The 25,040-nt window shown below is 42.9% G+C and overlaps 1 protein-coding gene across 1 annotated transcript in view; it reads left to right on the forward strand.

Moving 5' to 3' along the window:
- The window catches only part of LOC149451415 (uncharacterized), a 59,643-nt gene extending 38,249 nt beyond the window's left edge, over positions 1 to 21,394 (forward strand). The window contains exons 9-13 of the mRNA XM_089690696.1: positions 5,163 to 5,336; positions 9,384 to 9,557; positions 11,792 to 11,965; positions 14,333 to 14,506; positions 21,089 to 21,394. Coding sequence (XP_089546822.1) covers positions 5,163 to 5,336; positions 9,384 to 9,557; positions 11,792 to 11,965; positions 14,333 to 14,506; positions 21,089 to 21,090 — 698 coding nt within the window. The 3' untranslated portion in view covers positions 21,091 to 21,394. The remainder of the gene's footprint in view (positions 1 to 5,162; positions 5,337 to 9,383; positions 9,558 to 11,791; positions 11,966 to 14,332; positions 14,507 to 21,088) is intronic.
- The last annotated feature ends 3,646 nt before the right edge of the window (positions 21,395 to 25,040 follow it).

Raw genomic sequence — 25,040 nt, forward strand, 5'->3', positions numbered from 1 at the left:
TACCCTTAAATTAAAGCTGACAGTCTGTAGTTAAAGCACATCTTGTTTGTTTCATTTCAAATCCATTGTGGTGGTGTATAGAGCCAAAAATGTTAGAAATGTGTCGATGTCCCAATATTTATGGACCTGACTGTAGTGAATGCAGGCTCCGGGGAGACCAGATATAGTGAATGCGGGGTCCGGGGAGAGCGGATATAGTGAATGCAGGGTCCGGGGAGACCAGATATAGTGAATGCAGGGTCTGGGGAGATTGGATATAGTGAATGCAGGGTCTGGGGAGACCGGATATAGTGAATGCAGGGTCCGGGGAGACCAGATATAGTGAATGCAGGGTCCGGGGAGATCAGATATAGTGAATGCAGGGTCCTGGGAGACCAGATATAGTGAATGCAGGGTCTGGGGAGATCGGATATAGTGAATGCAGGGTCCTGGGAGACCAGATATAGTGAATGCAGGGTCCGGGGAGACCAGATATAGTGAATGCAGGGTCCGGTGAGACCAGATATAGTGAATGCAGGGTGTGGGGAGACCAGATATAATGAATGCAGGGTCCGGGGAGACCAAATATAGTGAATGCAGGGTCTGGGGAGACCAGATATAGTGAATGCAGGGTCCTGGGAGACCAGAAATAGTGAATGCAGGGTTCGGGGAGACCGGATATAGTGAATGCAGGGTCATGGGTGACCAGATATAGTGAATGCAGGGTCCGGGGAGACTGGATATAGTGAATGCAGGGTCCTTGGAGACCGGATATAATGAATGCAGGGTCCGGGGAGACCAGATATAGTGAATGCAGGGTCTGAGGAGACCAGATATAGTGAATGCAGGGTTCAGGGAGACCAGATATAGTGAATGCAGGGTCCGGGGACACCGGATATAGTGAATGCAGGGTCCAGGGTGACCAGATATAGTTAATGCAGGGTCTGGGGAGACCGGATATAGTGAATGCAGGGTCTGGGGAGACCAGATATAGTAAATGCAGGGTTCAGGGAGAACAGATATAGTGAATGCCAGGTCATGGGAGACCAGATATAGTGAATGTAGGGTCCGGGGAGACCAGATATAGTGAATGCAGAGTTCGGAGAGACCGGATATAGTGAATGCAGAGTCCAGGGTGACCAGACATAGTGAATGCAGGGTCCAGGGTGACCAGATATAGTGAATGCAGGGTCCGGGGAGACAGGATATAGTGAATGCAGGGTCCGGGGAGACCAGATATAGTGAATGCAGGGTCCGGGGAGACAGGATATAGTGAATGCAGGGTCCGGGGAGAGCGGATATAGTGAATGCAGGGTCCTGGGATTCCAGATATTGTGAATGCAGAGTTTGGGGAGACCAGATATAGTGAATGCAGGGTTCGGGGAGACCAGATATAGTGAATGCAGGGTTCAGGGAGACCAGATATAGTGAATGCAGGGTCCTGGGTTTAGTAACACTTTAACCTCTTCATGATTTTGTCCAGTGCCTCGAGAGGGCAAGTCTAATCTACTGGACACAAAACTCTCAAGAGACTGCAGGTAAAAAAATGTGCATTTTTTATTTATGTCTACAGGAGCCTGGAAACCATTGCACCAGTGATCAGTAGATTGCTGATGCCATGCAGGTCTCCTGCAGACCTGTCAGAATATCTGCTTGCTGTACGGGATGCACGGTTAAGCAGATATACTCATAGGAAGCTTCAATGAATGAATGTTCCACAGCGCAGTGGTAGTTCATTGAAAACTACAAGCCTACAGCCGCTAAGGCTGTTGGGACTTACAGTTCATTCATTCATGGAAGTCTGTGAATGAATGACGCGACCACACTGTTTTCAAATTTGACAGATAGTATGAGGATACTTCTCTCCAAACTATCTGTTGGGAGGGAGGGGGAGCTGCAGTCGCAGCTATGGGAACATGTTACATGTTCCACCCTAAAAATGGGTGGAACATGCAACATGTTCTAAAGGTGAACTTATCCTTTAAGTGGCATGGAGGAGTGGAGCCAGTACAGGCTGCAGAAAAATTATTTGCCTTTTTTTGAGAAGAGACACAACCCCTAGTAAGTCATTCTCCGGTAACATATCCTGGTAAATACTGAGAATGCATATTCTCTGGATTGTTTTAATCAGTGCTAAATATCAGTTCTTCTGTTGCTGCAAACAAACTGTTCAAGATTTAAATAAAAGACATTAGACATCAGTACCTCAATATTGTGTGTAAGTGTTTCCTCCCAATATAAGGAACCTAATTCAGGCCCAGCCTACGCAGGTTTCTTCCCAATGAATATAACAATTTTGGGTGATCATCATCTGAGAGCTGGTTATTTGGACACACTGTCCTTATGATGAAGATTAGAGATGAGCGAATTTTTCAAAAATTCGATTCGCCTGATTCGCCGAATTTTCCGAAAAAATTTGATTCGATTCGAATTTATTCGCCGCGAATTTTACTTATAAAAAGGGTTTCTAGGCTTCAGAGAGCCTTTATATTAGTGCAGAACACTGTACCTTTAATTTAAATGCCCTTGGAGTCTGCTGGGGAAGAGAAATAATACTGTCAGTCAGTATGACATGCAGATGAGTGCCGTCGATCTTAGAATCACCGCACACTTCACTCATTTGGGCAGTCACGGGGCCAAAGAAGAAGAAGGAGAAGAAGAAGAAGAAGAAGAATGAAAAGAATGAAAAGAAGAAGAAGAAGAAGAATGAAAAGAATGAGAAGAAGAAGAAGAATGAAAAGAATGAGAAGAAGAAGAAGAAGAAGAATGAAAAGAATGAAAAGAAGAAGAAGAAGAATGAAAAGAATGAAAAGAAGAATGAAAAGAATGAAAAGAAGAATGAAAATAAGAAGAAGAATGAAAAGAAGAATGAAAAGAATGAAAATAAGAATGAAAATAAGAAGAATAAAAAAGAAGAATGAAAAGAATGAAAAGAAGAATGAAAAGAATGAAAAGAAGAATGAAAATAAGAAGAAGAATGAAAAGAAGAATGAAAAGAATGAAAAGAAAAATGAAAATAAGAAGAAGAATGAAAAGAAGAATGAAAAGAATGAAAAGAAGAATTGAAAAGAAGAATGAAAATAAGAAGAATGAAAAGAAGAATGAAAAGAATGAAAAGAAGAATGAAAAGAAGAAGAAGAATGAAAAGAAGAATGAAAAGAATGAAAAGAAGAATGAAAAGAATGAAAAGAAGAATGAAAATAAGAAGAAGAATGAAAAGAAGAATGAAAAGAATGAAAAGAAGAATGAAAAGAAGAAGAAGAATGAAAAGAATGAAAAGAAGAATGAAAAGAATGAAAAGAAGAATGAAAATAATAAGAAGAAGAATGAAAATAAGAATAATTCCAGTAAAGCAAAAAGTGTATGTGCAGAATTCCTCTATTTCTGACAGTTCTCTGACAGTTCTTTCACATTTCCAGCGGTTGAAACATTGTATCTATTTGTTTCCTAATAAAAACATCTGTATCCTAAATGGAAACAAATACATACAATGTTTCAACCGCTGGAAATGTGGAAGAACTGTCAGACAGCTGTCAGAAATAGCGGAGCTCTCTGCAGGGACATTTTTGCCGGCTGTAGAAGGGATGAAAACGGCCGATCAGGAAAAATTCGATTCGACCATCCGAAGTTGGCAAAAATTCGGATTCGCTGCGAATCGAATTTTTCCTGAAATTCGAAACGAATTCCACTTTGCCTGATTCGATTCGCTCATCTCTAATGAAGATGGGTTTGAATCAAAATGATAAGCTTGGGGTGCTCACAGTCTATGTTCATTTAGATTTGTTTAACACAATTTTTGGCAAAAAAAAATGTTTTTTAATCAAATAAAGATGTGGCTTTACTTTCCCATTGTAGATTGTTTTGTTTATTATTTGAGCAGGGCTCAAAATTTTATAAATTTGGGTTACAGACAACTAAGCCTTTAGCTCTCAGCAGTCATGGTTCTTCTACGCCACAAAAAGATCCCATGGTTAAAGTGGTTGTAAATGTAAAAGGTTTTTTTTTTACCTTAAAGTGGAGCTTCCACCTTCTGCCTCCTCCCTCCCTCTGCTGCCACATTTGGCACCTTGTGGGGGGGAGCAGGCATCTAGTTTTGACAGGTACCTGCTCCCACTTCCGGCTCAGTTCACCGCGGTGAGCTGAACTGGAAGTTTGGCACTCCCTGCAGCCCTCTGGAGTACTTCCAAGGTCCCAGAGGACTTCAGCCCATTCACAAAGAGCAGCGCGCTTCGCGCATGTGCAGTGGAAAGCCGGTGGTGAGGCTGCAAGGCTTCACCGCCGGTTTCCCTTAGTCAAGATGGCGACGCCAGTACCTGACAGCCGACTGAAGAATCGGCTTCGGGGTGAGGAGACTGCTGGCTGCCTGGACAGGTAAGTGCCTAACTATTAAAAGTCAGCAGCCACAGTATTTGTAGCTGCTGACTTTTATTTTTTTTTACTGGGAGGTGGCGGGGGCCGGAACTCCGCTTTAGTGCATTAGGTAAAACCTTTCAATAACAGCTCCCTCCAGACCCCCTCTAAACACTACTTGATTCCATTCTCCTTTCAGAGCTGTGCCCATCTGCTCCAGCTCTTCTCTCCTCTTTCTGGTCTACTAGAGGCTCTGAAGGCAGTGGGAGTTATTGTCTCCTGATATTGGCAGTCAAATCCAGTGGGGAGAGAGCAGGGGTTTGGACCAAGCCAAACTGTGCATGTCAATAGACACATAGGGGTTTATTTACTAAAGCTGGAGAGTCCAAAATCAGACTCCCTTCTGCATAGAAACCAATCGGCTTCTAACCTCAGCTTGTTCAATGAAGCTTTGGCAATGAAACCTGGAAGCTGATTGGTTTCTTTGCAGAAGGGAGTCTGATTTTGGACTCTCCAGCTTTAGTAAATAAATCCCATACAGTCCAGCTGGGGATCATGTCCACGAGTGTCCCTATGGGGGCACTCACAGAAGATGAGAATCAGGGAGCACCGTCAGGGGACCCCTGAAGAGAAAGTTCGGGGTTGCTCTGTCCAAAACCATTGCTCAGAGCAGGTAAGAATAACAACCTTTAGAACCATTTTAATATGGGATTCTTCACATTATTACTCTCATTACTTTTCCTTGATAATTTTTGTATCCGTTGTGTTTATAGAGAAGGACTTCAGCATATTATTTTCCCTCACTAGGTAACTCTGTTATACTTTTTCCACAGTGATCTATGCTGTAGGTGGAAATGATAATGGTCAACTCTGTGTCTTCCCATTTAAGTATAAGTCCCAGTGGCATTCGGACTGTACCGGTGAAGATGGCTCTGAAGGACGTCTCTGGTGCGCTACAACAGAGGACTTTGATAAGGATCAGAAGTGGGGATACTGTACACGTAATTGTAAGTGTTGTGTTGGGTCTTACTGATGATATGCTGTGGGTTTTGTAAAGCTCCATTCTTATCCCATTAACAGAACAGATGTTATGTATAGGCCCCAAGAGCTTATAGATATTATCCGTGATTCTGTTTAAGGGATAGGTATATGGTTGCCAGCATTAGATCCTATCTTTTCCTATCTTGCTTCTTCCTTCAGAGTTCAGATTTCGCATCCATAGAGATTGACAGAAAATCCCATAGTCCAACAATTCTGATCTTTGAACTTATAGACACATCAGTACTGTTAAAGAGCTTTCCATCCTTGCTCTTCCAAGTGGCAATGTGTGTTGTTTTCTTGGCTGCTGAATCTGTTTCTTAACAGCCAATCCAAGGAGGCAGAAGCTTTCTACTATTCCTCCGGTTCACAGCTCGAAAGTGACCCGTCATCCTTGTCATCATAACTTTCGTTTTCATGATATTTTTTATTTATGAGGTTCTTGTGGTGTTCTACATTTTAACCTACAGTATCTGTGTACATTCATTAGCATATGCAAAATTTGTTGAAGATTTCTTCTTTCATTACTGTGACGGGAGTGACTTTGGGTGGGGGGCACATGGACCACAGCCCCCTTTGGAGAGGTGGGGAGACCAATGTCTCAGCTCCCCATATCCCTCTTTTGTATAAGTCACCCTGTGCCTGTTAGGGGTACAGGGTGAAATGTCCTGATATATTGTAGACATGTATAGGTGGGGTGTGGGGGTTGTTCATTGTGTACTGCCATGTGGTCATCCCATTGTTCTATTGTGTCTTGCTTGGGAGCAAACTATTATGGGATGTATGTGTTTATGTGTATTGGCTTGGTGGGAGGTGCCTGCTGATGTCTCTTGTTACTAAATGTATTGTCCCGCCCTGTGTATATATCTTGTGTCTGTGTTAAAATAAAGCAGTCTATTTCCTGTTTGGTCAGCGGTGGTGTCCGTGGATCTGTGTTCGGTCAGGGAAGCGGAAGTCTAGCGGAAATAACTTAGTGCAGTCGGGGTTCGGTTCTGTTACAATTACCCAGACAGAAAATAACTGGTTGATTGAAAGCTAAGAATTGAGAAGAAAATCTTGCTTATTGGTTTTCCATTGGCTGTCATGATAAATCTAATGGATTCTCTCAGTTTAATGATTGTTTAAGGCATTTTTCTCTAGTCAAACACATCCAATATTGTTTAGTATACTTCACCTGCAAGAGACGTAAACCCCTAGCCAGTTTCATTAATTTATATTGAATGCAATAACTGACTACCTATTTTGGAATGTAGCATTATGAAGTATTGTACATCAAAGATATTGTTGGTATTTAACATTACACAAGTCACTTAGTACCATGTTAGCCTTGAAAAACCATGTTAGCCTTGATATTAACCTCCTTGGCGGTATTCCTGAGTGTAGCTCGGGGTAGAATTTCTATACCAAGAACGGTAACCCCGAGCTACACTCGGGCTTACTATGCAGCGTTCTCTGGGGGTCCCTGCAGCACTTACCTTGTCCTTCGCTCCCACGATGTGTCCCCTGCAGCGTCCCCGTCCATCTCCTCCGGCGGATGCCGGCATCTGACTTCCGTGTTCCGGTCCCTGTGACGTCGGAATGTTCGGGCGGCGGAACCGGCGGGAAATTTGAAATTTTTAAAAAATGACATTTTTGCTGTCATTGCTTTTTCACTGCATTTCACATACATTGTGTCCCCACTGCTTTGTCCGGCGCCCTGCCTGCATTTTGACTGTTCTTTCTGCCTGGAAACTTAGAAAAGTCCATGGCGGCCAAAAAGCGTCCCTTTACATCAAAAGCGGTTTTAGAACAGCGATAGTAAATCAGAACCACTTGCAGAATTGAGTGATAATGATTTGTGGGGAAATTCGTCATCAGACACTGAAAACGATTTTGCGACTTTGCTCAGCGATGTGCGAATTTGCCTCTGTATTTCAAATTTCAGTGTTTTTGGTTTGATTATATTATTGAATTAAATTTATTATTATTATATTATTATTTTTTATGATTATTTATTAAATTATAATTTATGATTTCGTGTTTCAAGTTTTATCATATCCGGAATGTTTAATAGACTCTTTTTCGGACAGATTTCAGTGAGTTATTCCTAAAAATTACAGCCTACAATTAAAAACTACATATTTCCATGCAAAAAAATGGTACCGCTTTCAGCACAAAATTCCTGACATGATCATACCGCCAGGGAGGTTAAACCCTCCAACAAAAAATTCATGAATACATGGAACTGCAAACCTAGTGTCACTAGTCATTCTTTTTCCAGGTATGTGCAGTCTTTGCAGCATTACTGGCCTATGAAAGTTTCCTTTGTTGAGTTTCCCCCCTATAGGGTGTCACCTTTGTCTTCAGTGTCTTCCTGGTGATACTTTGATATGTGCTCTCCCGATTCCTGGTGCCTTGTGTGTTGGATGTATGAACACTAGGGGCTGTCCATGCGTAGTATGGGGTGCTGTCTTTGTAAAAATCTGGTTCTGTAAGCTTGGGAGCTCACAGCCTACGTTACTTTATGTTGGTTTGATAAAGATGATGGCTAATAAATATGCTGTTTTAATCCATTAAAGCTGTGTCTTTTCCCTGCCCTTGTGTATTAATTGGACAGGGCTCAAAATGCTATATAGTTGGTTACAGTCAGCTAAGCCTATTGTTCTCAGCAGTCATGATTCTTCTACAAAAGGTTGGATGGTTAAAATGGGATTCCTTGCTTTATTGCTCTTTTTAACCACTTGCCTACCAGGCACTTATACCCCCTTATTTACCAGGCCAATTTTCAGCTTTCAGCGCTGCCGCACTTTGATTGACAATTGCGCGGTCATGCAACATTGTACCCATATGAAATTTTGATCATTTTTTTCTCGCTATAAATAAAAAAGTGCAAAAAATTTGAAAAAAAAAAAAAAGTTTCTTTGTTTCTATTATAAAATTTTTCAAACAGGCATTTTTTCTCCTTCACTGATGTGCGTTGATGAGGCAGCACTGATGGGCACTGATAGGCGGCACTGATAGGCAGCACTAAAGGGCACTGATAGGCAGTACCAATGAGGTGGCACGGATAGGCGGCACTGATAGACAGCACTAATGAGGTGTCACGGATAGGTGGCACTAATATGCAGCACTGATAGGCGGCACTGATAGGTGACACTGATGATGGGTACTGATAGACAGCACTGACTGGCATCACTGCTGGGCACTGACTGGCGGCACTGACTGGCACAACCCCTGGGCACTGACTGGTGGCACTGACTGGCAGCACTGCTGGGCTGCACTGGTGGGTGGCACTGGTGGGTGGGCACAGGTGGGTGGCACTGGTGGGCACAGGTGGGTGGGCACAGGTGGGTGGCACTGCTGGGCACAGGTAGGTGGCACTTCTGGGCACAGGTGTGTGACACTGCAGAGTGGCACAGGTGGGTGCACTGCTGGGCACAGGTGGGGGCACTGCTGGGCACAGGTGGGTGATCTGCTGGGCACAGGTGGGCGGAGCTAGTGGGCGCACTGCTGGGCACAGGTGGGCGGAACTTGCGGGTGGCACTGCTGGGCACCGATCATCAGGGCACTGATCATCAGTGCCCTGATGATCGGTGCCGATCCCCGCTCTGACAACTGCCGGTTCTCGGCAGTACTTTCCTCACGATCTGACAGCATGAGGAAAGTGCAGCCCAGAACCGGCACTTGCATTTCCCTCTGATCAGCGTGTCATTGGACACCGCTGATCAGGTGGTAAAAGGCCGCTGTGATTGGCCTTTTACCACATCACGTAATCAGCTGTGTCCGTAGGACACAGCAATCACGGAGATCGCCGGGTGCGCGCCCCCTGGGGCGCGCAGGAGAGCGTGTTCTGGGAGGACGTCATATGACGTCCACTCAGAACTGGCCGGCCGCAGTGCAGCCGTCATTCGGCTATCTGCGGTCGGCAGGTAGTTAATCTTCCTTGATCATATTTTTGTATCCATTATATGTATAAAGCAGGACTTCTGTATATTATTTCCCTCACTTGGTAACTATGTTATACTTTTTTCCCACAGTGATCTTTACTTTAAATGGAAAAGCTAATGATGAACCCTGTGTCTTCCCTTTTAAATTCAATTCCAAGTGGTATTCGGAATGTACCAGTGATGGAGCCACTGGTGGACATCTCTGGTGCGCTACAACAGCAGATTATGCTAAGGATGGAAAGTGGGCGTACTGTCCATCTAGTTGTAAGTGTTGTGTTTGGTTTTGCTAATGATATGTTGTGGGTTTAGCAAAGCTCCATACTTGTTTCTACATAAGCAGGGCAGTTGTGATGCATAGGTTCTAGAAGGTTATACATAATATCTGTGGTTCTATAGTTTGATGGCATTAGATCCTATAAAAAAAATCTCATAACATAAAAAAGTCTGTAAATAAAATGTAACATTTTTTCTTTCTCCTTTTAAAGATTTAATGGTATTTCCAATTATTCTGCACCTCAGATTTCCATGTATCATCTGATTAACGAGTAGTCATGTCAATAAGTAAGCATCCCAGAAACCCTGTAGATGATCACACTCCAAGGTCCTGATCACTTGCTGGTATGAGAATGCAGCAAGTAGATCTGTAGGGATGCCAGGAATGTTCTCTTTCTCACAACACCAGAAATGCAAATTGTCTGCCTCTTCCAGTCCTTCCCAAAGGATATCCTTTTGTTTAATGGTATAGCTGCTAGCCAATATTGTTTCTAGACAACTGTCTGCCTTTTGTAGTAAAATAACAAATTCAATCCAAAGTTCTATGAATCATTTTCAGTTATAAAGAACAAAAACATTACTTGTTTTAGTTTTGTGGGCTGTGTCCCAACCGATCCTCATTTTATGTATTTCGTTTTTAATTTATTTCAGGTACTTATATAGCACCCTCAATTTACGCAGCGCTTTACATATATATTGTACATTCACAGTCCCTAACCCTCAAGGGATGTACAATCTAAGGTCCCTAACCCTCAAGGGGCGTACAGTCTAAGGTCCCTAACCCTCAAGGGGCATACAAACAAAAGGTCCCTAACTCATATTCAGACATACACATACTAGGGCCAATTTAGACAGGAGACAATTAACCTACCAGCATGTCTTTAGAGTGTGGGAGGAATCTAGAGTAAAACCCACGCAGGCACAGAGAGAATATACAAACTCCAGGCAGGTAGTGCTGTGGTTGGGGTTCAAATCAACGACCCTAGTTTGATGGAGCGTCTCATAAGGGAATTGATCCCTTTGTGAGTCTGTCCAGTGCCTCGAGAGGGGAAGTGGTCTTACTGGACACCAAACTCTTGAGAGATTTCAGTGGCCATCTTAGGTGAGGAAACCTTTTAATAGAGTATCCCATGTCATTTTGGTGCACTTCTGGTGAGTGATTAGTAAGGACAGGAACCCAGTTATGAGGGTCAGTGTTTAGCACAGAGTCAGTTTCTTGATGGGCATGGAGGATATAAATCCACTTTATAAATGTCTTTGTGAACCCAGATAGTATTTCCTTGTATGGCAGTGTGGCATGTGGCAGTGAAATCACCACTAAAGTCTTTATTACAGGAAGCTCCTGCACAGGGGCAAAGTTTCCTCTGGATTACTGTACAAATGTGGAAGAAATACACAAAGTATACCAACATTCAAGGAATAATACACATGACTCTGATATTCATACAATATGGTGTCCGTTTATGACACACAGAATAACTGCGATTCAGAGGATTGCAGCTATTCTCTGGTCATTCACAGTTTATGACACCCAGGAGAACTGTTCAGCTCTTCACTGGAGATCTGTGTTCTCCCTCCAGATTCTCCAGCCCAGAGCTGGAGAATCGGAGGGACCGCAAACTAAGCAGAGATCATTTACCTCTGTTTAGTAAACTGATTTTTTACTGTAATCTCACGAGATTATAGTAAAATCAGCCATTTCCCAGCGTTTGTAGACCGTTCTCCCTTCGTTTGGAGAACTGATCTACATATGCTTCATAAACGGCATTCACAGGAGAACTGTGTTCTCCGAGAATTCCAGAGAACTGAGCAGCGATCTATTACTGCTGGTTCATAAACGGACACCTATATCCTTATTTCAAAGTCCAGTTTTAAGGTTTTGGATTTTTTGCACATTTCAACAGTCATGGTTCTTCTACACCAGGGGTGTCCAAACTATGGCTCTCCAGGTGTTGAGGAACTGCAAGTCCCATGACGCCTTGCAGGACTCTGACATCCACAAGCAAGACACCCAGAGGCAGAGGCATGATGGGACTTGTAATACTTCAACAGCTGGAGGGCCATAGTTTGGACACCCCTGTTCTACACTATAAAAGGTCTTATGGTTAATATGGGATTTTTCACATTATTACTCTTTTACTGTTCCTTGAGAAGCCTTTATATTCATTATGTTTCTAGAGAAGGACTTCTGTCTATTATTTTATATTATACTTTTTTTTCCACAGTGATCTACGCTGTAGGTGGCAATGCTAACGGAGAGCGCTGTGTCTTGCCATTTAAGTATAAGTCACATTGGTATTCTGACTGTACCAGTGATGATGGCTCTGAAGGACGTCTCTGGTGCTCTACAACATCAGATTATGATAACGATCACAAATGGGGATACTGTGCACGTAATTGTAAGTGTTTTGTTTGGTCTTATTGATGATATGCTGTGGGTTTAGCAAAGTTTCACTATATATGGTTCTGTTTAAAAGATGGGTATATGCTTGCCAGCATTAGACCCTATCTTTTTCGATATTGCTTAGCTTTTGAACCCCTAGATAACAGAAAATCCCAAAGCTCCAACAATTCTGATCTTTGAACGTATAGACACATCAGTACTGTTAAAGAGCTTTCCATCCTTGCTCTTCCAAGTGTGTTGTTTTCTTGGCTACTGATTCTGTTTGTTAACAGCCAATCCAGAAGCTTTCTACTATTCCTCCGGTTCACAGCTATAAAGTGACCCGTCATCCTTGTCATCATAACCTTCGTTTTCATGATATTTTTTCTTTATGAGGTTCTTGAGGTATTCTACATTTTATAAATGTAAACATAAGTCCAGCCACCATAACAGTGATAGTCCAATATCAACTTAATATCAATCTTGAAAACAAACACCCATGTGCAAGTCCGACACCAGATGAAATGAATACACTCACCAGAGCTATATGCTGATTATATTATAAACCAGCATGATAGCATTTTGCTCTGGGAGCGATGATCTGCAGGATATCCCAGTAGAGGAACAGCAACCAATAGTGATCCAATCAGCACATATGGAACAGCTAGGCAGCACATATGGAACAGCTAAGCAGCAAATGATCTTCCAATAACATGGGCAAAGCTCGAGGAATAAGAAGAGATATGATGGTACAGTAAGTTTAAAACCAGTAAAATTTTATTAATAAAGTATTGCACTCACAAAGAAGGTGTCTAGCTGACACCAGCAATGACAGCCTCTAAAATGCCACATCCACAAGGGAAAAACCAAGGGACGAACCTCCTGCACTGCGATCAACACAGCCGACAGCTGGGAGGAATGTTCCAACGTCACGTCCACTAGGCCAGGCCCAACGCGTTTCGTCACTTGACGTCTTCAAGGGGCGAAACGCGTTGGACCTGGCCTAGTGGACATGGCGTTGGAACGTTCCTCCCAGCTGTCGGCTGTGTTGATCGTAGTGCAGGAGGTTCGTCCCTTGGTTTTTCCCTTGTGGATGTGGCATTTTAGAGGCTGTCATTGTTGGTGTCAGCTAGACACCTTCTTTGTGAGTGCAATACTTTAAAACTAGTAAAATGTTATTAATAAACGTACTGCACCATCATATCTCTTATTCCTCGAGCTTTGCCCATGTTATTGGAAGATCATTTGCTGCTTAGCTGTTCCATATGTGCTGCTTAGCTGTTCCATATGTGCTGATTGGATCACTATTGGTTGCTGTTCCTCTACTGGGATATCCTGCAGATCATCGCTCCCAGAGCAAAATGCTATCATGCTGGTTTATAATATAATCAGCATATAGCTCTGGTGAGTGTATTCATTTCATCTGGTGTCGGATTTGCACATGGGTGTTTGTTTTCAAGATTGATTTTAAGTTGATATTGGACTATCGCTTTTATGGTGGCTGGACTTATGTTTACATTTATGAATTCATTTATTTTTATTATTTATCTTTGCATGTTTTGTGAATAATTAGCGCACTTTTTATTTGTACACCATTTTACCTTTTTTGGTTAGAGGTGCTGCATATTATTTGATATATTTTGCATTTTCTGTGGCACTTCTTATATCTGCTACATTCTACATTTTAACCTATAGTATCTGTGTACAGTCATTAGCATATGCAAAATTTGTTGAAGATTTCTTCTTTCATTACCCAGACAGAAAATAACTGGTTGATTGAAAGCTAAGAATTGGGAAGGAAATCTTGCTTATTAGTTTTCCATTGGCTGTCATGAGAAATCTAATGGATTCTCTTTTCTTCCTTGCTTTTCTAAATGGCACTGTGTGTGTGGGTTTTATTGGCTTCTGGATCCTTTATTTGGTAACAATTGATCCAAAAACTGACATATGCCCTCCCAACACCTGATGCCTTGTGTGTTGGACACATACTCACTAGGGGCCAACCATGTGCAGTAGGGGATGATATCTTTGCACTGTACCTTTGGGTGCACACAGTCTATGGTAATTTATGTTCGTTTACTAAAGATGTTTTCTAACAAATATGCTATTTTAATCCAATAAAGCTGTGGCTTTGTCCTTCCACTGTGTTTTAATTGGGCAGGGCTGAAAATGTTATGTAACTGTGGTATAGTCAACTAAGCCTATAGTTCTCAGCAGTCATGGTTCTACACTATAAAAGGTCTGATGGTTATTATGGGATTCCACGCATTATTACTCTTTTACTATTCCTTGATAAAATTTTGTAACCATTATATTTATAGAGAAGGACTTCTGTATATTATATTTCCCACTACGTAACTCTATTGTAATATTTTTTCCACAGTGATCTATACTGTAGGTGGCAACTCTGACAGTCAGCTCTGCGTCTTCCCATTTAACTTTAACTCCAAGTGGTATTCGGAATGTACCAGAGATGGCAGCTCTGAAGGGCGTCTTTGGTGCGCTACAACAGCAGAATATGCAAAGGATGGCAAGTGGGGATACTGTTCTCCTAAGTGTAAGTATTATGTTTGCTGATGATATGTTGTGGATTTAGCAAAGCTCTATACTTCTGCCATCTCAAATTTCCTCAAAATCTACTGATTGCTGATACAATGCTTTCCAGGCTCCTGCAGAAAAATAATAAATGCACATTTTTTTACCTGCAAAAAAATTTACATTTATTCCTTTTATCAAAAAGGTGAATTTATCCTTTAATCTCTCCTTTTCTGTTTGTTTGGGTTAAATTTCAGTAGGAGAGCTCTGATTAAACTTTGAGTCCTGCGGGACAATAGGGACTATTTAAAGTGGTACTGTGCTGTACACTGTTGTTTATTTCTCCCGTGTGGTTAATATTTTCTCACATCAGTCTTTGATTCTTTGTCTGTATATTTCTACTAATCTGACTCTAAAATGATTTGCTGTTCATCCAACGCTGTGTGATTTTTGTGTGTGTTATAGCCAGGGGGAACACCTGGCCAAGGTATTACGTTGGTGTCAGCAGGGGTTGTGCTCCATCCAGGGCTCAGAAGTGAACGGGGAACCCAAAATACTCAGCGGCTTTTGAGCGGGTAGTGCTACATTTCTTTCAAGGATTTCCAGTTATCAAAAACACAAACCAGTTACTTATTTAATTTTTTGTAAGGCATATTTTAAAAAATATGATGTCGTTTTGGGGATGTGAGCTGTGTTTAGGCATAGCTGCCAGCTGATCCTCATTTGAAGGAACTGTCCTTCTTTTCAAAATGAATCCATCTTTCTATCTTGCCTCCTCAATTATCCTCATTTTAGTTTGATGGATAGAAATTTATTGTTTAACTATTATAACATACTGCACTAATACTGATTGCTGGATGTTAATTGACCACAAGATGACAGTGTTCTGCAGTTTAGATATTTAAACTTTAATGAAGCAAAGCAAAGCCTTGTTGAACTTGTGTGCTGATAGCAGGACTTCTGTACTCACATAAAGAGTAAACAGACTACATTTTCCAGAAGAGCTGGCAAGGGGGCAGGAACATACATATTCAGAAGCCCAGGAACTTGCCAGGATGGACGTAGATGGTGAAAAGCTGAGGATGTGTGTGTGGAGAAGGCAGTGCAGGACTCAGGGGATCCAGGCTGGTCACATCTCAGAGAAAGAAAAAGGGACTGCATGCCGCTGGTATCGCTGACAAGCAAGACAGTCAATCCTGCAGGTAGGCGGATTGTAGTGCTACCATTGGCTTTGCTTCTTCGACAGAGGGAACAAGAGAAAACGGGGGCATCCCAACAGAGAAACCTTTGCTCACGGTGCAAAAGACTACAGACCAAGTGAGAGGGTTCCATAACCCAGATCAACACAAGTTGCAAGTGACTCTGTTGTTTTCAACTGTTCCAGTTTAGTACACCTTACACTACAGTTTATAATACTGATACACAGCCTTCTTAGCCCATTCAGTACTGCGGCCTACTGCTGTAGTGTCTCCCTACTATTCTGAAACCGCAGGACTTTTGCTGCAGCATGTGCTCCCTACAGACAGGATTACACTTAGTATCTCATTTCAAGCCTCTTCCAGCTGTAAAGGAATTTGCTTCACCACCTATAGGGGTTCAAATTCTGCTTCCATCCCTTTCTTCAAATTTAGCAAATCCTTGCATTCATCTTCTGTGTTAAAGAGACCCAGTTTTCAACACCACTCTAAGGGGACTCTTTGGATCTCAACCTTGATATGCACCAACTAGGGCCCCATCAAGTACGCAGAATATTTGTTGCTATTCTTTGTTGAGAAACTAAAGGAGACATTATTGTTTACAAAAATTCATCACTAAAGAAAATACTCAGCAGCTCATAAGGGGGTAGCGCTACACTATTAAACGTGTTATAGTACGCTTACTATTTCATTAAAGTGTCACTAAACCCAAATCATAAAAAAAAATTAATAAATGCTATATTACATGTTGTTTATACTCAGTCAGTCATTATGGGATTTGTTTTTTGTATTCTGCAAAAATCCTGGTTGATTCTGTTGTTCTCTATCTCCCCACTTCTGTCCATGTCTCCAATGCAGCTGGGGATTTTGCAGAGCAATGTTGGAAGCTACTGCATATGCTCAATTTTCAGTGAGTTTGTAAGTTGATCATTTCCTCCCTATCACATCTGAACCTCCCTTGTGACTGAAGAGTTACACATGTGGGCGTATACACATTGGTAATTGACAGCCTACTCCCTCCCTCCTCCTCCATGCCCACTAACCAGCTAAACACAATAGGGGAGGGATATTACTTGTAGATTGATGGAGGCTTTACCTCCCTGTTATTCGAAGACACAGGTATATAACACAGCCCGTGACTGGCATAAATCATCACACCATGTTATCGTTAAAAAATAATAAAGATTTAATTTCACATATATATTTGTATGACAATTTAAAACAGTTTATTGATATTAATTATCAATTAGAAGCTCCTCCTGTCACTATTTCAGACAGACTGGGAAATAGCTGAGTCAGGTGACAGCTGTATATCAATTAGAAAAAAGCTACTTAGATTTTAGATTTCTAAAATAATTGCAGTGCCATCCAGTGGTGAAGCTAGACATTCTTTCACCTGGCAAAAAGTTTGGCATTATGCCAGTGCACACAGTGAGTTATCAGTACCGAGGGGGGCACTGGTGTTCAGTGGGGGGACAAGGGGGCAGTAGTGCTCACTGGGGGAGAGGGGGGAACTGGTGCTCAGTGAGGGGACAAGGGGGCAGTGGTGCTCACTGGGGGGAGAGTGGGGCACTGGTGCTCAGTGTGCGGACAAAGGGGCAGTGGTGCTCAGTGGAGGGGGTACTGGTCCTCAGTGGGGGGACAAGGGGGGTACTGGTGCACAGTGGGGGAGAGGTGGGCACTGATGCTGATTGGGGGACAAGGGGCACTGGTGCTCAGTGGGTGGCAGTGGTGCTTAGTGGGGAGACAAGGGTGGCACTGGAGCTCATTGAGGGGGCACTAGTGATCATTGGGGGGATGAGGGGGCATTTGTGCTCAGTGGGGAAACAAGGGGGGCACTGGGGCTCAGAGTGGGGACAAGGGGGGGACTGGAGTTTAGTGGGAGGAGCAGTGGTGCTTAGCAGGGAGACAAGAGGGGCACTGGAGCTCACTGAGGGGCAAGGGGGGCACTGGTGCTCACTGGGGGGTGACAAGGCAGCACTGGTGCTTAGTGGTGGAGTGAAGGGGGCACTGGTGCTCAATGGGGGAAAATGAGGGCACTGGTGCTCAGTAGGGGACAAGATAAGGCATTGTCAGTCAGTGGGAGAGGGGGAACTGATGCTAAGTAGCTGACAGGGAAGGGAACACTGGTGCTCAATAGCTGGCTGCTTGATACCATCTGGAATGCTGTAGAATAATCATCTCCTTCATCAACCCTCCCTCACTCTTCTTGTCTGATAAACTTTCTCCAGACAGATGCAGTGACAGTTCAAAGGACCATTTCTGCCTGGGCAGGCCTGGAGAAACGCCAAACTTGATTAGCTCTTGTCCTGGGACTGTTCACCTTAAAGTGCTCAGTAGCAGGAGAGTTCAGGTGGAAAATGGAGTAGGAAGGCTGGGGTTCAGGAGCCTGGAAGGGGGCCTTGTTGAGGGAGGGCCTATCTCCAGGCAGTGTTGCTGCAAAGAAGGATCGCTCAGACCTCATCGGCCCCCAGAGCGAGGACCACCTGTGCAGCAGGGAAAGAGCGGCACAGTGGAATGCCTGAAAGCAGCTACCAATCCACCAGCTCACAGGAAAAAGACTGTGAGTAATCCTATACCCCCTGGGCCAGTTAAGGGGAAAAGAGCACTCTGGTGGGAAACTTGATTAGTTCTTTACCTGGGACTGTTCATCTTAAAGTGCTCAGTAGCAGGAGAGTTTGGGTGGAAGATGGAGTAGGAAGGCTGGGGTTCAGGAGCCTGGAAGGGGGCCTAGTTGGGAGAGGGCCTATCTCCAGGCAGTGTTGCTGGAAAGGAAGATCGCTCAGACCTCATCGGCCCCCAGAGCGAGGACCACCTGTGCAGCAGGGAAGGAGTGGACCAGCTGTATGCCTGAAAGCAGCTACCAATCCACCAGCTCACAGGAAAAGGACTGTGAGTAATCCTATACCCCCTGGGCCAGTTAAGGGGAAAAAAAGCACTCTGGTGAGAAACCTGATTAGCTCTTTACCTGGGACTGCTCACCTTAGGACCACCTGTGGAGTCAGGAAAGGAGCCAGCCCAGCAGGAGGCCTGAAGGCAGCCACCTACCCACACCAGTTCACAGGAAAGAGACTGAGTGAGCAATTCTATACCCCCTGGGCCCGTTAAGGGAAAAAGAGCACTCTGGTGGGAAGCCTGATTAGCTCCTTACCAGGGACTGTTTCATGTTAAAGTGGCAGGCACTGGATCCCCTTGCCCAGGGATTCCTTCAGACAGCTTGTTAGAAGACGATTTTTCTGGAGTCTGGGGTGGTACACCAGGAGAGCCTGGTGAGCTCCCCAAGAAGAAGATTTTGCTGTGTAAAGACTTGTGTATGTTGTCCTCAGTTGCAGTTCCTTTGGGCATCCCATACATCTCTTACTCCATCCAATTTCAATACCTTTAATAAAACAAGCTCAAGGACTGTTTACTGTCTCCAGAATGCAAGTCTGTGAATGTGTATTGCCTGGCTGTGCAGGACTATAGGGGGAAGTCTTCAGCAATGGCTAAGGGGGCAGTGCTGCAAAAGGAAGAATGCACATGTCTCTTATAGATCCTTTCCTTATCTCAGTTTTAAGGTTTTTGATTTTTTTTTTTTTTTGCACGTTGCAAAGAGTAATAATAAACATTTAAAACGGAATTAAAGTTGTACACAAGCGAGCAGGCAGGTTTTTCTTTTTCTTTTTTTTGCAGGAGTCACATGTAATGTCTCTTCTGTAATAAAATACACTTTCCTGCCTATTTGCAGCATCCCCCGGCATGTAAACTGAGCTGAAATTAACCGGTTGGCAAGCTGCAATATATACATTTTTGGTTTTGGGTTTAATACCACTTTCAGGGGTTCCTCCTCGTAAGGTAGATCCCTGCTTTTTTCCATGGCTAAGCCCAGGGTCTAAGGGTCCTTTCAAATGGATGTCATCTGTTCAGTTCAGTTGTATGAAAAATTGATGAAGGCTGAATCAGTTTATATCAGTTTACATCACTTTGAATATACTTCTAAAGTTCAGTTCAGTTTACATCCATTTTTTAAATTTGATTACTTTCTTACAATTTAATGCTTCCCCATAGTGTGAAATGTGATTTACATGCTACTTTGCAATAGCAGTGAATGATATGGGGGGTTTTTACAACTTGTTCCTACTGCTGTTTTTTGCATCTGATCTCATGGATTTATCCACATTTTCTCTGGCATATCATACTTTGTTATAGGAGAAAAATAGGAGGAATAGTATACAGCAGAGGAGATATTCCAGGTATTGGACACCTCCAATGCTGCTGAAGAGGGCATTTGAGGGATTCTTTGCTCTGCACAATGCAGATTTCAGATGGTATCCCGTGAAGTTTTATAACTAAGATTTCTTGTAACTAGACAGACATACAGCTCTAAACCGCTATTTCCTAAATGGAATCACCACAATTTCTGGGATAGTGCTTGACAAAAGCAAAGCTACAGTACATGGGAGGAGCTGTATGCATCCACAATGCCAGTTCCAGATGTGCACATACTTAAAGAAAGCTCAGGAGGGTTTTGGATAAAGACCAACTTTCCAAATTTCATGAGAGCCTTTGACACTAAACAGGGCAGCATGTTGTCTTAGTGGATAGCACTTCTGAATTGGTCCTCATTTCAAATCTAGACCAGGGCATTAACTGCATGGATCTCCATGTGCTTGTGTGGGTTACCTCCAGGTACTCTGGTTTCCTCAGTTAAGTGTGGCCATGATGACTTCCTTACCTATGAAGCACCTTGATTTCCCAGGGAGAAAAAAGCTATAGAAATACAAGTTACATAAATTAAACATGTACACTCACCGTCACTTTATTAGGTACACCTTGATAGTGCCAAGAAAATCTCCTTCACACCATCACACCACAACCACCAGCTTGAACCGTTGATACAAGGCAGGATGGATCCATGCATTTATGTTATTTACACCAAATTCTGACACTACCATCTGAATGTCGCAGCAACCAGTCTGCCCATTTTCCTCTGACCTCTGACATCATCAAGGCATTTTCCTCTACACAACTGCCACTCACCGGATATTTTTTCTTTTTCGGACCACACCTTAGAGATGGTTGTGCGTGAAAATCCCAGTAGATCAGCAGTTTTTGAAATACCCAGACCATCCTGTCTGGCACCATCAACTGTGCCAAGTTCAAAATCATTTAAATTCCCTTTCTTCCCCATTCTGATGCTCAGTTTACATTTCAGCAAATTGGCATCATCATGTTTAGATGCCTAAATGCATTGAGTTGCTTCCATGTGATTGGCTGATTACCAATTTGTGTTACCAAGCAATTGAACAGGTGTACCTAATAAAGTGTCCGGTGAGTGTACAGCTCAGGGTCCTTTAATTACAAGAAATATTTCTCTGTAATAATGGCCATAGGTGACAGCAATTACAAGTTCATCTTTATCAATGCAGGAGCCAACGGGACTACAGCAAACTCTAGAGTTGACCACATGGAGAAGACTGCTGGAGGACTATATGAAAATTCCGGTTGATAAATCATTTCCTGAAACCACAGTGCCTGATTTCCTACATACAGTGGCAGATGACCAATATTGAAAACAAATGTACTTTTGTCTACTTTTTATACCCTTGTCTACTAAGCTTCATGTTGTGTGTACTGTTTTTTGTTGTTTTACCCATATTGCTGTATAATGTAACCAGTGGTAATCACATTTGGAAAAAATACTTTGGTTGAAGTAAACCAATATGTGACACAAAGATTGTTAGCCAAATATAATTTGTTTTTATTCAAATTGTTTTAAGTATATTGTAAACCCAGAAATACTGGGAACAGAGTTCGAAGGAAGTAGGATAGGAGGATTGGGAGGGGATGCAAGGGGTTGGGATGCTATATTAACAAACAAGTAGGTAGCCTGGCATTGCTGTTGTAGGTGGTGGTTCTAGGGAGGATAATGTTTCAGTCTATGGGATGGAGATAGAGTTGGAGGACAAAGCGGTTGGTCAGGGGAAAAAATGGCCAGTTAACCCCTGTACAGGATCCCCCACAATAACACAAAAAGCAGGTGTTCAACTTTTGCAGCTTTTGTACAAGGTGAAGAGAAAAAGAAAGGAGACAGCTGAACAGCCATCATCCTGATGGGTGTCTCAGCCCGGACATCGTACAAATTACTGAGGTTGGGTTACTTGGATCCAAAAATGGGTCCTCTTAACTGAAGCTTTCTTTCCAGAGTGCCCACATCTCCTCCCTAAAGTAAAGCATGGCCACACCCATAATTTCTTGGTTCACTTGCCCTTCTAGTTGATTGCAAAATTGTTGGTCGTGAAATTTAGGGTCACTGAGAATGAGCCTGGGGAAATAAACACCAACTGACAGGGCAGTGAGAAATCCCATGAAAGTACCCCTTTTTGAAAAAGTAGACACCCCAAGATTATCTAATTTTTTTTGCCACAATTTTTGGAAAATAAAGACACATGCTGGTATTGAGGTGATTTAAACATGAAGCCTGGTAAATGGTGCTCTAAATATTGTACATACAGGTAGTATACAGTGGGAGGATGAGTTGGAAAGCTTAAAGTAGAACTATAGACAACATTTTTATTTTCATTTTGGATAGAGCAATGGAGGGTTATAACCTCTGTCCAGTTGCAGAGATTTCCCTTCACTTCCTGTCCCATAGCCAAACAGGGAGTGAGAGTAAATCCCTGCAAATTAAGGGAATTCCTTGGGGACTCCCAGCTCACCAGAACTAGTGTCCCCATTGGAAGATTTTCCATCTATTACTTTTTTGGGACAGCCAAAAATGTGGGATTTTCCCTGTAGAGCCCTCTACCTTAGATAGCTTGTTAAGTTATTTAGGGGATTGCTAGAGTTTATTTCAGGTCAGACTGGAGAGCTTGAGAGGTCAGTCTTCTGTTTCCTCCCCCTGCTCTAGAATTTTTGGGAAGCTTCTAGAAGTCAGTAGGCGGAGGTGAAGAGGAGCTGATCTGCATATTTATGGGAGTCTGACAAATCCCAGGCAGAGGGCCTGGCCCATAATTATGAGAGAGCCTAGCTAGCAGGAGAGTCATGTGGAAGATGGTTGATTGGAGTTCAGCTGTGTAGCCTGAGAGGGGTCTGTGGAGAATTAGAGAGGAGAGTCCTGGGATAGGCTGTCATGCACATTGCTGGATCGCAATAAGGCCCAGGCAAGTAGTGGGGGGCTGCTGCACACAGAATGCATGATGGTAAAAAACCTTGAACCTTTACAACCACTTTAAAGGAGAAATTTGGGGTGGTGATAAAAAAACAAACACATATACTCATCCCCAGGGGCGGACTGACCATTTGGGAACTCTGGCACTGCCCGAGGGCCCGGGGTCAGTAGGGGGCCCCATGAGATGCCCCTGGTACCTTTCCATAGGCTTTTTTTGAGTGTGGGCAAGGACACAGGGGCCCCATAATCCCCTATTGCCCAGGGGCCCCATGAGTTGTCAGTCCGCCCCTGTTCATCCCTATACTACAGCGATCACATGACCACTGTGATTTGAGTGATCACATGACCATTGGTCACTCAGTTTTGCTCCTCTAGCACTCACTGGAACTTTAACCTGGAAAGGGGACAACACAGATGGCTTCAGCTCTCAACCACACCACACTGAGAGGTAGAATTAGCTATTCGGCTCCTTACAAGTGTCTCGAGATCCTTTCAGAGCCTGGAGCAGCTCTGTGATGATAGCTGACAGTGAGCTTTAACCCGCTTTAAGCCAAATCTGGGTCACAGCCATAGTGAGTCTTTCAAAGATTACATTTTTTCTACCACAACCTTTGGAAAATAATATCATAAAATTAACATTTATTTTTTTACACACAGCTGTAAATTAATAAGACACTTCTACCACACAGCATGGGAATATTGGGTTGCCACCATATCCCTTTAAAACTGAACACATATTAAATACACAGGTTCTGAGGCTGATTGAAGTGTTAATTAAACTCACTTAGAGCCTTATCGGCATTAAATTAGCCTCAGAACCTGTGTAGTTATTATATGTTCGCTTTTAAAGGGATGAGGTGACAATCCTATGTACCACTCTGCATTAATACTGGTTGCAGGATGTTAAATGAACACAAGAGCACAGTGGCCTGCAGCTCAGTTATACAGACTCTGTTGAAGAAAAGCTTTGTTGGACTTGTAGGCTGATAGAAGGACTTCACTGTTTAATAACGAGCTAACAAACTACATTTCCCAGAGGACCTGCCTGATGGGTGGAGGCAAATAAATACAGAAACCTGGAAATTGTTGACCGCCGACACCACTGACAAGCCAGACTGACAAGACTGATGAGTGCTGTCATCTGGGGTGATCTTTGACGGAGGAATGAAGAGAACACGGGGGCTACCTGACCAAGGCCACAGATCAGTTGAGAGAGCTCCATACTCAGATCATTTAAGTTGCAAATGACATTGCTAAGTTCAATTACTTTCTTCTCAGCTTAGCATCCTTTGTTTCACGAGATATTGTGCTAAGGCCTAGATTGTACACCTGAATGATGGGTTTAACGTGTAACATGCACTGAAAAGTGAACTTATCCTTTGACTCTATGAGTGTCCCTGTGCACATCAATATCTGTCATAGTGTTCCTAGTGCATATCAACATCTGTCACAGTGTCCCCAGCGCACTATCAACATTTATCAGTGTCCTCTTTGCACATCAACATCTATCATAGTGTCTCCAATGCACCATAAACATATGTCAAAGTGCCAGCAGTGCAGCATCAACATCTGAATGCCATGTCCAAAAAAATTGTAGACCAGTGAGGAGGCATTCCAGACTGTGAGCATGACAAATGAGAGTAGCAGGGAACTCCCATTGTCAGACTCAGATTCTGAATAAGAATTATGAACTTGTTGAGAGCAATCTGTCAGTAACTGATTCAGAGGAGGAAGGGGTCCCAACAAAGAGAATCAGGCAATCTGAAGAGCAGCACCAGCAGCGTTGTACATCCAAGTGAAGTGGCGAGCATCAGCAGTGCAGTACACCCAGATGATAGACCAAGTACAAGCAGTACGGTGTCACATCAGCCGCAAAGAATTAGTGGCCCAGAAGTTGTTTTAAATCCTGTATGGCTTCCCTCTAATTCAGCAGCAAATACAATTCCCTAATTTACAGCATAGCCAGGACCTTGGAGAGTAACAGAAAATGTTACACAAATTAATTTTCTACATTTTCTTTTACCAATGATTTATTGAATTTAATTGTGGACCAGAGAAATCTTTATTCCATCCAACACATTGTCAACAATCAAATTCATCTGATGCCCATCCATTTCCATGGACACTTCTCATGGTGGAACAATTTAACGTTTTTCTTGGACCTACACTTAAAATGGGACTGAAAAAAAAAATGAAGTCCACTTCTATTG

Source organism: Staurois parvus, unplaced genomic scaffold (assembly GCF_062004578.1).
Source record: "Staurois parvus isolate SC_StPar_1 unplaced genomic scaffold, SC_StPar_1.0 ptg000540l, whole genome shotgun sequence".
NCBI classification, from domain to species: Eukaryota; Metazoa; Chordata; class Amphibia; order Anura; family Ranidae; genus Staurois; species Staurois parvus.